The sequence below is a fragment of the Brassica napus genome, chromosome A6, assembly GCF_020379485.1.
Source record: "Brassica napus cultivar Da-Ae chromosome A6, Da-Ae, whole genome shotgun sequence".
Taxonomy (NCBI): Eukaryota; Viridiplantae; Streptophyta; class Magnoliopsida; order Brassicales; family Brassicaceae; genus Brassica; species Brassica napus.
In genome coordinates this window covers 2,468,285-2,482,831 of record NC_063439.1, presented here as the reverse complement: position 1 = coordinate 2,482,831, position 14,547 = coordinate 2,468,285, and the positions used below count along the sequence as shown (strand labels likewise).

Here is a 14,547-nt window from a genome sequence, read left to right as displayed (position 1 = left end):
TTAATGGTTCCTGGTTTTTTTTTGTGCAACATGGTTCCTGGTTTTAAGAACTAGTATTTAATCGGATGTTCAATGTGCATATCGTCGTATAAAAGATAAATATATGCATAATTAAATGGTAAAATACTAAAATTAGTTTCTATTTACTTAATTGTGAAGTGACCGAACACGATTCCTGTTTTTCAACCCATGCTCAATGTGGTAAATGACTAGAACAAAGTTATTGTCCCCAAGAGTGTAAAGCTGCAGCACGTTCACTCTACCCCAATAACAAAAACACGGTCCATGCTTTCATACTCAAACACACATTTGACCCACTTTAATTTATTTCCACAAACATAAAGTTCCAGCTTTCATAATACATACGATGATTATTAACTTATTATATACATTATTCACATATTGAGACGCAAAGGAAAGAGAGAGAGTGACTCACAAGATTACGATACAAAACCGAACCCAAGTCAATTCTCTTTCTTTCAGACCAAAGACGAAGAGAGAGACAGAGAGAGAATCGTAATGGGAGAAGTACAGAGGATCGTGGTGGTTGTAGAGGATAAAGAAGCGGCCAGGACAGCGTTACAGTGGGCACTTCATAACCTCTTCCGTCACGGTGACGTCATAGTCCTCCTCCACGTATTCTCTCCGCCGCCCCGCAAGAAGAAATCCACGGCGGCGCGTCTCCTCCGCCGCCACGGATACCATCTCGCCCTTTCTTTCCGTGAGCTCTGCGGCGATTTCTTTAACGTGAGTGAATGAAACAGTCTGATCTCAAGATTTTCTTGATTCTTGATGAGAATTCTGATTAGTTCTCTTCGTGATCGTGGTTTACAGACGAATACAGAGATAATCGTGAGAGAAGGAGACGAAGATGGAAGAACGATCGCTGAAGTCGTGAAAGAGACTGGTGCGTCAACGCTTCTCGTTGGTCTCCATCAGCAGAGCTTTCTATACAGGTACTATTATGATCGTTTCGAAAGTTTCGGGTCATTTTTTAAAGATTTTAGAATCCCCACAAGTTATGATTTAGTTTAATGTGATGTGTAGATGGGCAGTGAGTGGGATTGATGTACCTAGGAATTTTAATTGCAAAGTAATGGCTATAAAGCAGCCTTCACCGGAAGAGTTGCCGCTGCCGGGAAAAGCTAAGGGACGCAAGACCTCACAGACGACGGTGACGTTAGATAGTTTAACTAATTTTGACTTTTCTCAAATAGACATCTCTGGATTACAGTAAGATTCCTAACCTCTTTTGTTTTCAAATTCTATTATATTGTTTTTAAATATTAACTAAAACTATGTGATTTGATAAATAAATAATCTTAAGACACAGACCAGTTTGATATCTACAGAACATTGAATGTTTGACATGTAGCTTTGTCTGAAACAGGGTTCCTGAGATGCCAACACCTAAAGTACCGTACAGATTATGTCCGAGTCCTCATGCGATACTATGGAGAACAAGACCACGGAGATATAACGACCGTTACGCTGCCGTTTTATAGTCTACCATTTTTGTTCCAAATAAAGGCAAAATACAAAGCTTTACTCTCAGTTCTTGTGTAACACACATTTTAACTCCATACAAAAAATCATTCGAATAATGCGAAATTAACACGCATAGGCATAATGTAAAAAATGTTCATTTATGTTAAAACTCGCTTTCCTCTCCATAAGTTGTATCTGTATCTGTAGGCTAAGAATATCCAAACAACATTACCTTTTATAGCAACCCTTCAGATATTTAGAAATTCTGATTCGCTTCCAGTTTTAGTTATTTCGGTTCAGTCCGGTCGGTGTTTTAGATATAGGCAAAATGTCCATGCCTAATCCCATATGCCAACAATACCTATCCACCTCTACTCTCTCTTAATCCCTATAAGTAACCTATCCACCTTTACTCCTCTTCATGTACAGTCGATCCTTCTAGATCTTATTCTATTTTGACTGAATTGCTCTCTTATTTCCATATAGTATGTTTATCTCCCTTGATTTTTTTAATCTTTGGTTAGTTATGTTTTAATTCCTTTTTCGGTTAATTTTTTTACTAATCTTCCTTTTATTAATGGGTTTGGCTTGTAATATTGCATGGAACTGGACTAGGTTTTGTAAAAAGAATTAACTAATAAATAGTATATTTATTATAAGAAAAGTAACCTCCAGTTAGGTAATATGCCAAAAATATATCAAATATATAATACATTAGCATATAGAGTTAAAAAATATATAGTAAAATACTTGAAAAATATAATACTAGATAATTGTATTTCTAAGACTAATCTTCTGATAGATCTATAAAGGTTTTTCTAGTCTCCGAACTTTTCATACATATTCAATTTATACAAATTTTAAGAGAAAAGAATGGTCAATGCAACTTCGTCACTTGTTTTTCCCACCATCTTCCTTGTTTTGTTTTCCTTAGGTACATACTTTCATTAAGATTTATTCATAAAATTATCTTCATCATTTCTTTTTCAAAAGACCGTTATACTATTGTCAGATCTATCATTGACATAGTCCCCAATATTGTAGTTAGTTATGATGTTAACCGTTGGTGTATATTTATCTTTATACTTCACTTGTGCTTATGTTATTTAAAAATTCCTATTATTATTTGCTATAATTTTCAGATTCGGGCAACTATTCATCGCCACATTTTTTTTGTTTCATCGCCACATATAACAGATATGTTAGCCCATTGATTTTGAGAAAATTTCAAAAAATATGACAATATTGTTTTAATGCCTAGTTGCATCCTGCACTAACATATGATGATGTTCAAAGAGGTTTGAGATCTTTGTCGTCTCCGTTTATCAAGAAAAGAATAATTTTATTGTGGTTATTCCATCGATTTAGAGAGTATTATGAAGTTTTATTAAATTATTTGATTAAAACTATTTAAAGATGCTCATTTACCATGAAAAAGAGTTTAGCATACATTAATACAAATGTTGAATATGGTAGAAATTTTAAAACAACACTAAAGATTATAGGCTTCAGTATATAAAGTATTTACGAAAAAACTCAATATTTTTGTAGGGGTTAGCCCATAGATTTTGAGAAAATTTGAAAAATATATAACAATATTGTTTAATGCCTAGTTGCATCCTGCACTAACATATGATGATGTTCAAAGAGGTTTGGAGCCTTTGTGCTCTCCGTTTATCAAGAAAATAATAATTTTATAGTGGTTATTCCATCGATTTAGGAGGTATTATGAAGTTTTACTAAATATTTGATAAAAACAATTGAACGATGCTCATTTACCATGAAAAAGAGTTTAGCATGCATTAATACAAATGTAGAATATGGTATAAATTTTAAAATAACACTAAAGATTATAGGCTTCAGTATACAAAGTATTTACCAAAAACTCAATATTTTTGTAGGGGTTAGACAATAGATTTTGAGAAAATTTCAAAAAATATGACAATATTGTTTTAATGCCTAGTTGCATCATGCACTAACATATGATGATGTTCAAAGAGGTTTGGAGCCTTTGTGCTCTCCGTTTATCAAGAAAATAATATATTTATATTGGTTATTCCATCAATTTAGGAGGTATTATGAAGTTTTACTAAATTAATTGATAAAAACCATTGAACGATGCTCATTTACCATGAAAAAGAGTTTAGCATAGATTAATACAAATGTAGAATATGGTAGAAATTTTAAAACAACACTAAAGATTATAGGCTTCAGTATATAAAGTATTTACCAAAAACTCAATATTTTTGTAGGGGTTAGCCCATAGATTTTGAGAAAATTTCAAAAAATATGACAATATTGTTTTAATGCCTAGTTGCATCCTGCACTAACATATGATGATTTCAAAGAGGTTTGGAGCCTTTGTGCTCTCCGTTTATCAAGAAAATAATAATTTTATAGTGGTTATTCCATCGATTTAGGGAGTATTATGAAGTTTTATTAAATTATTTGATAAAAACAATTAAACGATGCTCATTTACCATAAAAAAGAGTTTAGCATACATTAATACAAATGTAGAATATGGTAGAAATTTTAAAACAACACTAAAGATTATAGGCTTCAGTATATAAAGTATTTATCAAAAACTCAATATTTTTGTAAGGGTTAGCCCATTGATTTTTAGAAAATTTCAAAAAAATATGATAATATTGTTTTAATGCCTAGTTGCATTCTGCACTAACATATGATGATGTTCAAAGAGGTTTGAGGTCTTTGTCGTCTCCGTTTATCAAGAAAAGAATAACTTTATTGTGGTTATTCCATCGATTTAGGGAGTATTATGAAGTTTTATTAAATTATTTGATAAAAACTATTGAAAGATGCTCATTTACCATGAAAAAGAGTTTAGCATACATTAATACAAATGTTGAATATGGTAGAAATTTTAAAACAACACTAAAGATTATAGGCTTCAGTATATAAAGTATTTACGAAAAAAACTCAATATTTTTGTAGGGGTTAGCCCATAGATTTTGAGAAAATTTGAAAAATATATAACAATATTGTTTAATGCCTAGTTGCATCCTGCACTAACATATGATGATGTTCAAAGAGGTTTGGAGCCTTTGTGCTCTCCGTTTATCAAGAAAATAATATTATAGTGGTTATTCCATCGATTTAGGAGGTATTATGAAGTTTTACTAAATTAATTGATAAAAACCATTGAACGATGCTCATTTACCATGAAAAATAGTTTAGCATACATTAATACAAATGTATAATATGGTAGAAATTTTAAAACAACACTAAAGATTATAGGCTTCAGTATATAAAGTATTTACCAAAAACTCAATATTTTTGAAGGGGTTAGCCCATAGATTTTGAGAAAATTTCAAAAAATATGACAATATTGTTTTAATGCCTAGTTGCATCCTGCACTAACATATGATGATGATCAAAGAGGTTTGAAGCCTTTGTCGTCTCCGTTTATCAAGAAAATAATAACTTTATAGTGGTTATTCCATCGATTTTGGGGGTATTATGAAGTTTTTTTAAATTATTTGATAAAAACTATTAAGAGATGCTCATTTACGATGAAAAAGAGTTTAGCATACATTAATACAAATGTAGAATATGGTAGAAATTTTAAAACAACACTAAAGATTATAGGCTTCAGTATATAAAGTATTTACCAAAAACTCAATATTTTTGTAGGGGGTTAGCCCATAGATTTTGAGAAAATTTCAAAAAATATGACAATATTGTTTTAATGCCTAGTTGCATCCTGCACTAACATATGATGATGTTCAAAGAGGTTTGAAGCCTTTGTCGTCTCCGTTTATCAAGAAATAATAACTTTATAGTGGTTATTCCATCGATTTAGGGAGTATTATGAAGTTTTATTAAATTATTTGATAAAAACTATTGAAAGATGCTCATTTACCATGAAAAAGAGTTTAGCATACATTAATACAAATGTAGAATATGGTATAAATTTTAAAACAACACTAAAGATTATAGGCTTCAGTATATAAAGTATTTACCAAAAACTCAATATTTTTGTAGGGGTTAGCCCATAGATTTGGAGAAAATTTCAAAAAATATGACAATATTGTTTTAATGCCTAGTTGCATCCTGCACTAACATATGATGATGTTCAAAGAGGTTTGGAGCCTTTGTGCTCTCCGTTTATCAAGAAAATAATTTTTTTATAGTGGTTATTCCATCGATTTAGGAGGTATTATGAAGTTTTACTAAATATTTGATAAAAACAATTGAACGATGCTCATTTACCATGAAAAAGAGTTTAGAATACATTAATACAAATGTAGAATATGGTAGAAATTTAAAACAACACTAAAGATTATAGGCTTCAGTATATAAAGTATTTACCAAAAACTCAATATTTTTGTAGGGGTTAGCCCATAGATTTTGAGAAAATTTCAAAAAATATGACAATATTGTTTTAATGCCTAGTTGCATCCTGCACTAACATATGATGATGTTCAAAGAGGTTTGGAGCCTTTGTGCTCTCCGTTTATCAAGAAAATAATAATTTTATAGTGGTTATTCCATCGATTTAGGGAGTATTATGAAGTTTTATTAAATTATTTGATAAAAACAATTGAACGATGCTCATTTACCATGAAAAAGAGTTTAGCATACATTAATACAAATGTAGAATATGGTAGAAATTTTAAAACAACACTAAAGATTATAGGCTTCAGTATATAAAGTATTTACCAAAAACTCAATATTTTTGTAGGGGGGTTAGCCCATAGATTTTGAGAAAATTTCAAAAAATATGACAATATTGTTTTAATGCCTAGTTGCATCCTGCACTAACATATGATGATGTTCAAAGAGTTTTGGAGCCTTTGTCGTCTCCGTTTATCAAGAAAATAATAACTTTATAGTGGTTATTCCATCGATTTAGGGAGTATTATGAAGTTTTATTAAATAATTTGATAAAAACAATTGAAAGATGCTCATTTACCATGAAAAAGAGTTTAGCATACATTAATACAAATGTAGAATATGGTAGAAATTTTAAACAACACTAAAGATTATAGGCTTCAGTATATAAAGTATTTACCAAAAACTCAATATTTTTGTAGGGGTTAGCCCATAGATTTTGAGAAAATTTCAAAAAATATGACAATATTGTTTTAATGCCTAGTTGCATCCTGCACTAACATATGATGATGTTCAAAGAGGTTTGGAGCCTTTGTGCTCTCCGTTTATCAAGAAAATAATAATTTTATAGTGGTTATTCCATCGATTTAGGAAGTATTATGAAGTTTTACAAAATTAATTGATAAAAACCATCGATGTTCATTTACCATGAAAAAAAGTTTAGCATACATTAATACAAATGTAGAATATGGTAGAAATTTTAAAACAACACTAAAGATTATAGGCTTCAGTATATAAAGTATTTACCAAAAACTCAATATTTTTGTAGGGGTTAGCCCATAGATTTTGAGAAAATTTCAAAAAATATGAAAATATTGTTTTAATTCCTAGTTGCATCCTGCACTAACATATGATGATGTTCAAAGAGGTTTGGAGCCTTTGTGCTCTCCGTTTATCAAGAAAATAATATATTTATAGTGGTTATTCCATCGATTTAGGAGGTATTATGAAGTTTTACTAAATTAATTGATAAAAACATTGAACGATGCTCATTTACCATGAAAAAGAGTTTAGCATACATTAATACAAATGTAGAATATGGTAGAAATTTTAAAACAACACTAAAGATTATAGGCTTCAGTATATAAAGTATTTACCAAAAACTCAATATTTTTGTAGGGGTTAGCCCATAGATTTTGAGAAAATTTCAAAAAATATGACAATATTGTTTTAATGCCTAGTTGCATCCTGCACTAACATATGATGATGTTCAAAGAGGTTTGGAGCCTTTGTGCTCTCCGTTTATCAAGAAAATAATTACTTTATAGTGGTTATTCTATCAATTTAGGGAGTATTATGAAGTTTTATTAAATAATTGATAAAAACAATTGAACGATGCTCATTTACCATGAAAAAAGTTTAGCATACATTAATACAAATGTAGAATATGGTAGAAATTTTAAAACAACACTAAAGATTATAGGCTTCAGTATATAAAGTATTTACCAAAAACTCAATATTTTTGTAGGGGTTAGCCCATAGATTTTGAGAAAATTTCAAAAAATATGACAATATTGTTTTAATGCCTAGTTGCATCCTGCACTAACATATGATGATGTTCAAAGAGGTTTGGAGCCTTTGTCGTCTCCGTTTATCAAGAAAATAATAATTTTATAGTGGTTATTCCATCGATTTAGGGAGTATTATGAAGTTTTACTAAATTAATTGATAAAAACAATTGAACGATGCTCATTTACCATGAAAAAGAGTTTAGCATACATTAATACAAATGTAGAATATGGTAGAAATTTTAAAACAACACTAAAGATTATAGGCTTCAGTATATAAAGTATTTACCAAAAACTCAATATTTTTGTAGGGGTTAGCCCATAGATTTTGAGAAAATTTCAAAAAATATGACAATATTGTTTTAATGCCTAGTTGCATCCTGCACTAACATATGATGATGTTCAAAGAGGTTTGGAGCCTTTGTGCTCTCCGTATATCAAGAAAATAATAATTTTATAGTGGTTATTCCATCGATTTAGGGAGTATTATGAAGTTTTACTAAATTATTTGATAAAACAATTGAAAGATGCTCATTTACCATGAAAAAGAGTTTAGCATACATTAATACAAATGTAGAATATGGTAGAAATTTTAAAACAACACTAAAGATTATAGGCTTCAGTATATAAAGTATTTACCAAAAACTCAATATTTTGTAGGGGTTCCCATAGATTTTGAGAAAATTTCAAAAAATATGACAATATTGTTTTAATGCCTAGTTGCATCCTGCACTAACATATGATGATGTTCAAAGAGGTTTGGAGCCATTGTGCTCCCCGTTTATCAAGAAAATAATAAATTTATATTGGTTATTCCATCGATTTAGGGGGTATTATGAAGTTTTACTAAATTAATTGATAAAAACAATTGAACGATGCTCATTTACCATGAAAAAGAGTTTAGCATACATTAATACAAATGTAGAATATGGTAGAAATTTTAAAACAACACTAAAGATTATAGGCTTCAGTATATAAAGTATTTACCAAAAACTCAATATTTTTGTAGGGGTTATTAGCCCATAGATTTTGAGAAAATTTCAAAACATATGACAATATTGTTTTAATGCCTAGTTGCATCCTGCACTAACATATGATGATGTTCAAAGAGGTTTGGAGCCTTTGTGCTCTCCGTTTATCAAGAAAATAATAATTTTATAGTGGTTATTCCATCGATTTAGGGAGTATTATGAAGTTTTACTAAATTATTGATAAAACAATTGAACGATGCTCATTTACCATGAAAAAGAGTTTAGCATACATTAATACAAATGTAGAATATGGTAGAAATTTTAAAACAACACTAAAGATTATAGGCTTCAGTATATAAAGTATTTACCAAAAACTCAATATTTTTGTAGGGGTTAGCCCATAGATTTTGAGAAAATTTCAAAAAATATGACAATATTGTTTTAATGCCTAGTTGCATCCTGCACTAACATATGATGATGTTCAAAGAGGTTTGGAGCCTTTGTCGTCTCCGTTTATCAAGAAAATAATAATTTTATAGTGGTTATTCCATCGATTTAGGAGGTATTATGAAGTTTTACTAAATTAATTGATAAAAACCATTGAACGATGCTCATTTACCATGAAAAAGAGTTTAGCATACATTAATACAAATGTAGAATATGGTAGAAATTTTAAACAACACTAAAGATTATAGGCTTCAGTATATAAAGTATTTACCAAAAACTCAATATTTTTGTAGGGGTTAGCCCATAGATTTTGAGAAAATTTCAAAAAATATGACAATATTGTTTTAATGCCTAGTTGCATCCTGCACTAACATATGATGATGTTCAAAGAGGTTTGGAGCCTTTGTCGTCTCCGTTTATCAAGAAAATAATAATTTTATAGTGGTTATTCCATCGATTTAGGAGGTATTATGAAGTTTTACTAAATTAATTGATAAAAACCATTGAACGATGCTCATTTACCATGAAAAAGAGTTTAGCATACATTAATACAAATGTAGAATATGGTAGAAATTTTAAAACAACACTAAAGATTATAGGCTTCAGTATATAAAGTATTTACCAAAAACTCAATATTTTTGTAGGGGTTAGCCCATAGATTTTGAGAAAATTTCAAAAAATATGACAATATTGTTTTAATGCCTAGTTGCATCCTGCACTAACATATGATGATGTTCAAAGAGGTTTGGAGCCTTGTGCTCTCCGTTTATCAAGAAAATAATAAATTTTATTGGTTATTCCATCGATTTAGGGGGTATTATGAAGTTTTACTAAATTAATTGATAAAAACAATTGAACGATGCTCATTTACCATGAAAAAGAGTTTAGCATACATTAATACAAATGTAGAATATGGTAGAAATTTTAAAACAACACTAAAGATTATAGGCTTCAGTATATAAAGTATTTACCAAAAACTCAATATTTTTGTAGGGGTTAGCCCATAGATTTTGAGAAAATTTCAAAAAATATGACAATATTGTTTTAATGCCTAGTTGCATCCTGCACTAACATATGATGATGTTCAAAGAGGTTTGGAGCCTTTGTGCTCTCCGTTTATCAAGAAAATAATAATTTTATAGTGGTTATTCCATCGATTTAGGGAGTATTATGAAGTTTTACTAAATTAATTGATAAAAACAATTGAACTATGCTCATTTACCATGAAAAAGAGTTAGCATACATTAATACAAATGTAGTATATGGTAGAAATTTTAAAACAACACTTAAGATTATAGGTTTCAGTATATAAAGTATTTACCAAAAACTCAATATTTTGTTAGGGGTTAGCCCATATATTTTGAGAAAATTTCAAAAAATATGACAATATTGTTTAATGCCTAGTTGCATCCTGCACTAACATATGATGATGTTCAAAGAGGTTTGGAGCCTTTGTCGTCTCCGTTTATCAAGAAAATAATAATTTTATAGTGGTTATTCCATCGATTTAGAGGGTATTATGAAGTTTTACTAAATTAATTGATAAAAACAATTGAACGATGCTCATTTACCATGAAAAAGAGTTTAGCATACATTAATACAAATGTAGAATATGGTAGAAATTTTAAAACAACACTAAAGATTATAGGCTTCAGTATATAAAGTATTTACCAAAAACTCAATATTTTTGTAGGGGTTAGCCCATAGATTTTGAGAAAATTTCAAAAAATATGACAATATTGTTTTAATGCCTAGTTGCATCCTGCACTAACATATGATGATGTTCAAAGAGGTTTGGAGCCTTTGTCGTCTCCGTTTATCAAGAAAATAATAATTTTATAGTGGTTATTCCATCGATTTAGGGGGTATTATGAAGTTTTACTAAATTAATTGATAAAAACAATTGAACGATGCTCATTTACCATGAAAAAGAGTTTAGCATACATTAATACAAATGTAGAATATGGTAGAAATTTTAAAACAACACTAAAGATTATAGGCTTCAGTATATAAAGTATTTACCAAAAACTCAATATTTTTGTAGGGGTTAGCCCATAGATTTTGAGAAAATTTCAAAAAATATGACAATATTGTTTTAATGCCTAGTTGCATCCTGCACTAACATATGATGATGTTCAAAGAGGTTTGGAGCCTTTGTCGTCTCCGTTTATCAAGAAAATAATAATTTATAGTGGTTATTCCATCGATTTAGGAGGGTATATGAAGTTTACTAAATTAATTGATAAAACAATTGAACGATGCTCATTTACCATGAAAAAGAGTTTAGCATACATTAATACAAATGTAGAATATGGTAGAAATTTTAAAACAACACTAAAGATTATAGGCTTCAGTATATAAAGTATTTACCAAAAACTCAATATTTTTGTAGGGGTTAGCCCATAGATTTTGAGAAAATTTCAAAAAATATGACAATATTGTTTAATGCCTAGTTGCATCCTGCACTAACATATGATGATGTTCAAAGAGGTTTGGAGCCTTTGTGCTCTCCGTTTATCAAGAAAATAATAATTTATAATGGTTATTCCATCGATTTAGGGGGTATTATGAAGTTTTACTAAATTAATTGATAAAAACAATTGAACGATGCTCATTTACCATGAAAAAGAGTTTAGCATACATTAATACAAATGTAGAATATGGTAGAAATTTTAAAACAACACTAAAGATTATAGGCTTCAGTATATAAAGTATTTACCAAAAACTCAATATTTTTGTAGGGGTTAGCCCATAGATTTTGAGAAAATTTCAAAAATATGACAATATTGTTTTAATGCCTAGTTGCATCCTGCACTAACATATGATGATGTTCAAAGAGGTTTGGAGCCTTTGGTCTCTCCGTTTATCAAGAAAATAATAATTTTATAGTGGTTATTCCATCGATTTAGGGAGTATTATGGTTTTACTAAATTATTTGATAAAAACAATTGAACGATGCTCATTTACCATGAAAAAGAGTTTAGCATACATTAATACAAATGTAGAATATGGTAGAAATTTTAAAACAACACTAAAGATTATAGGCTTCAGTATATAAAGTATTACCAAAAACTCAATATTTTGTAGGGGTTAGCCCATAGATTTTGAGAAAATTTCAAAAAATATGACAATATTGTTTTAATGCCTAGTTGCATCCTGCACTAACATATGATGATGTTCAAAGAGGTTTGGAGCCTTTGTGTCTCCGTTTATCAAGAAAATAATAATTTATAGTGGTTATTCCATCGATTTAGGAGGTATTATGAAGTTTTACTAAATTAATTGATAAAAACAATTGAACGATGCTCATTTACCATGAAAAAGAGTTTAGCATACATTAATACAAATGTAGAATATGGTAGAAATTTTAAAACAACACTAAAGATTATAGGCTTCAGTATATAAAGTATTTACCAAAAACTCAATATTTTTGTAGGGGTTAGCCCATAGATTTTGAGAAAATTTCAAAAATATGACAATATTGTTTTAATGCCTAGTTGCATCCTGCACTAACATATGATGATGTTCAAAGAGGTTTGGAGCCTTTGTCGTCTCCGTTTATCAAGAAAATAATAATTTTATAGTGGTTATTCCATCGATTTAGGAGGTATTATGAAGTTTTACTAAATTAATTGATTGATAAAAACCATTGAACGATGCTCATTTACCATGAAAAAGAGTTTAGCATACATTAATACAAATGTAGAATATGGTAGAAATTTTAAAACAACACTAAAGATTATAGGCTTCAGTATATAAGTATTTACCAAAAACTCAATATTTTTGTAGGGGTTAGCCCATAGATTTTGAGAAAATTTCAAAAAATATGACAATATTGTTTTAATGCCTAGTTGCATCCTGCACTAACATATGATGATGTTCAAAGAGGTTTGGAGCCTTTGTGCTCTCCGTTTATCAAGAAAATAATAAATTTATAGTGGTTATTCCATCGATTTAGGGGGTATTATGAAGTTTTACTAAATTAATTGATAAAAACAATTGAACGATGCTCATTTACCATGAAAAAGAGTTTAGCATACATTAATACAAATGTAGAATATGGTAGAAATTTAAAAACAACACTAAAGATTATAGGCTTCAGTATATAAAGTATTTACCAAAAACTCAATATTTTTGTAGGGGTTAGCCCATAGATTTTGAGAAAATTTCAAAAATATGACAATATTGTTTTAATGCCTAGTTGCATCCTGCACTAACATATGATGATGTTCAAAGAGGTTTGGAGCCTTTGTGCTCTCGTTTATCAAGAAAATAATAATTTTATAGTGGTTATTCCATCGATTTAGGGAGTATTATGAAGTTTTTACTAAATTATTGATAAAAACAATTGAACGATGCTCATTTACCATGAAAAAGAGTTTAGCATACATTAATACAAATGTAGAATATGGTAGAAATTTTAACAACACTAAAGATTATAGGCTTCAGTATATAAAGTATTTACCAAAAACTCAATTTTTGTAGGGTTAGCCCATAGATTTTGAGAAAATTTCAAAAAATATGACAATATTGTTTTAATGCCTAGTTGCATCCTGCACTAACATATGATGATGTTCAAAGAGGTTTGGAGCCTTTGTCGTCTCCGTTTATCAAGAAAATAATAATTTTATAGTGGTTATTCCATCGATTTAGGGGGTATTATGAAGTTTTACTAAATTAATTGATAAAAACAATTGAACGATGCTCATTTACCATGAAAAAGAGAGTTTAGCATACATTAATACAAATGTAGAATATGGTAGAAATTTTAAAACAACACTAAAGATTATAGGCTTCAGTATATAAAGTATTTACCAAAAACTCAATATTTTTGTAGGGGTTAGCCCATAGATTTTGAGAAAATTTCAAAAAATATGACAATATTGTTTAATGCCTAGTTGCATCCTGCACTAACATATGATGATGTTCAAAGAGGTTTGGAGCCTTTGTCGTCTCCGTTTATCAAGAAAATAATAATTTTATAGTGGTTATTCCATCGATTTAGGGGGTATTATGAAGTTTTACTAAATTAATTGATAAAACAATTGAACGATGCTCATTTACCATGAAAAAGAGTTTAGCATACATTAATACAAATGTAGAATATGGTAGAAATTTTAAAACAACACTAAAGATTATAGGCTTCAGTATATAAAGTATTTACCAAAAACTCAATTTTTGTAGGGGTTAGCCCATAGATTTTGAGAAATTTCAAAAAAATGACAATATTGTTTTAATGCCTAGTTGCATCCTGCACTAACATATGATGATGTTCAAAGAGGTTTGGAGCCTTTGTCGTCTCCGTTTATCAAGAAAATAATAAATTTATAGTGGTTATTCCATCGATTTAGGGGGTAGTATTATGAAGTTTACTAAATTATTTGATAAAACAATTGAACGATGCTCATTTACCATGAAAAGAGTTTAGCATACATTAATACAAATGTAGAATATGGTAGAATTTTTAAAACAACACTAAAGATTATAGGCTTCAGTA

General features: G+C 29.4%; 1 protein-coding gene across 1 annotated transcript; it reads left to right on the top strand.

Moving 5' to 3' along the window:
• The first annotated feature begins 307 nt into the window (after positions 1-307).
• On the top strand, positions 308-1,726 carry LOC125610139. The gene is made up of 4 exons (XM_048781986.1): positions 308-747; positions 835-956; positions 1,048-1,233; positions 1,391-1,726. Exons 1-4 carry the CDS (start codon positions 520-522, stop codon positions 1,503-1,505), a joined length of 651 nt encoding a protein of 216 aa, XP_048637943.1. The 5' UTR covers positions 308-519; the 3' UTR covers positions 1,506-1,726.
• The last annotated feature ends 12,821 nt before the right edge of the window (positions 1,727-14,547 follow it).

Excerpts from the sequence above, each read along its gene's own strand:
- LOC125610139 (XM_048781986.1), top strand. The coding sequence starts at position 520 with ATGGGAGAAGTACAGAGGATCGTGGTGGTTGTAGAGGATAAAGAAGCG. Across the intron at positions 748-834 it reads TCTGCGGCGATTTCTTTAAC|ACGAATACAGAGATAATCGT; the intron begins GTGAGTGAATGA and ends CGTGGTTTACAG. Across the intron at positions 1,234-1,390 it reads ATAGACATCTCTGGATTACA|GGTTCCTGAGATGCCAACAC; the intron begins GTAAGATTCCTA and ends TGTCTGAAACAG.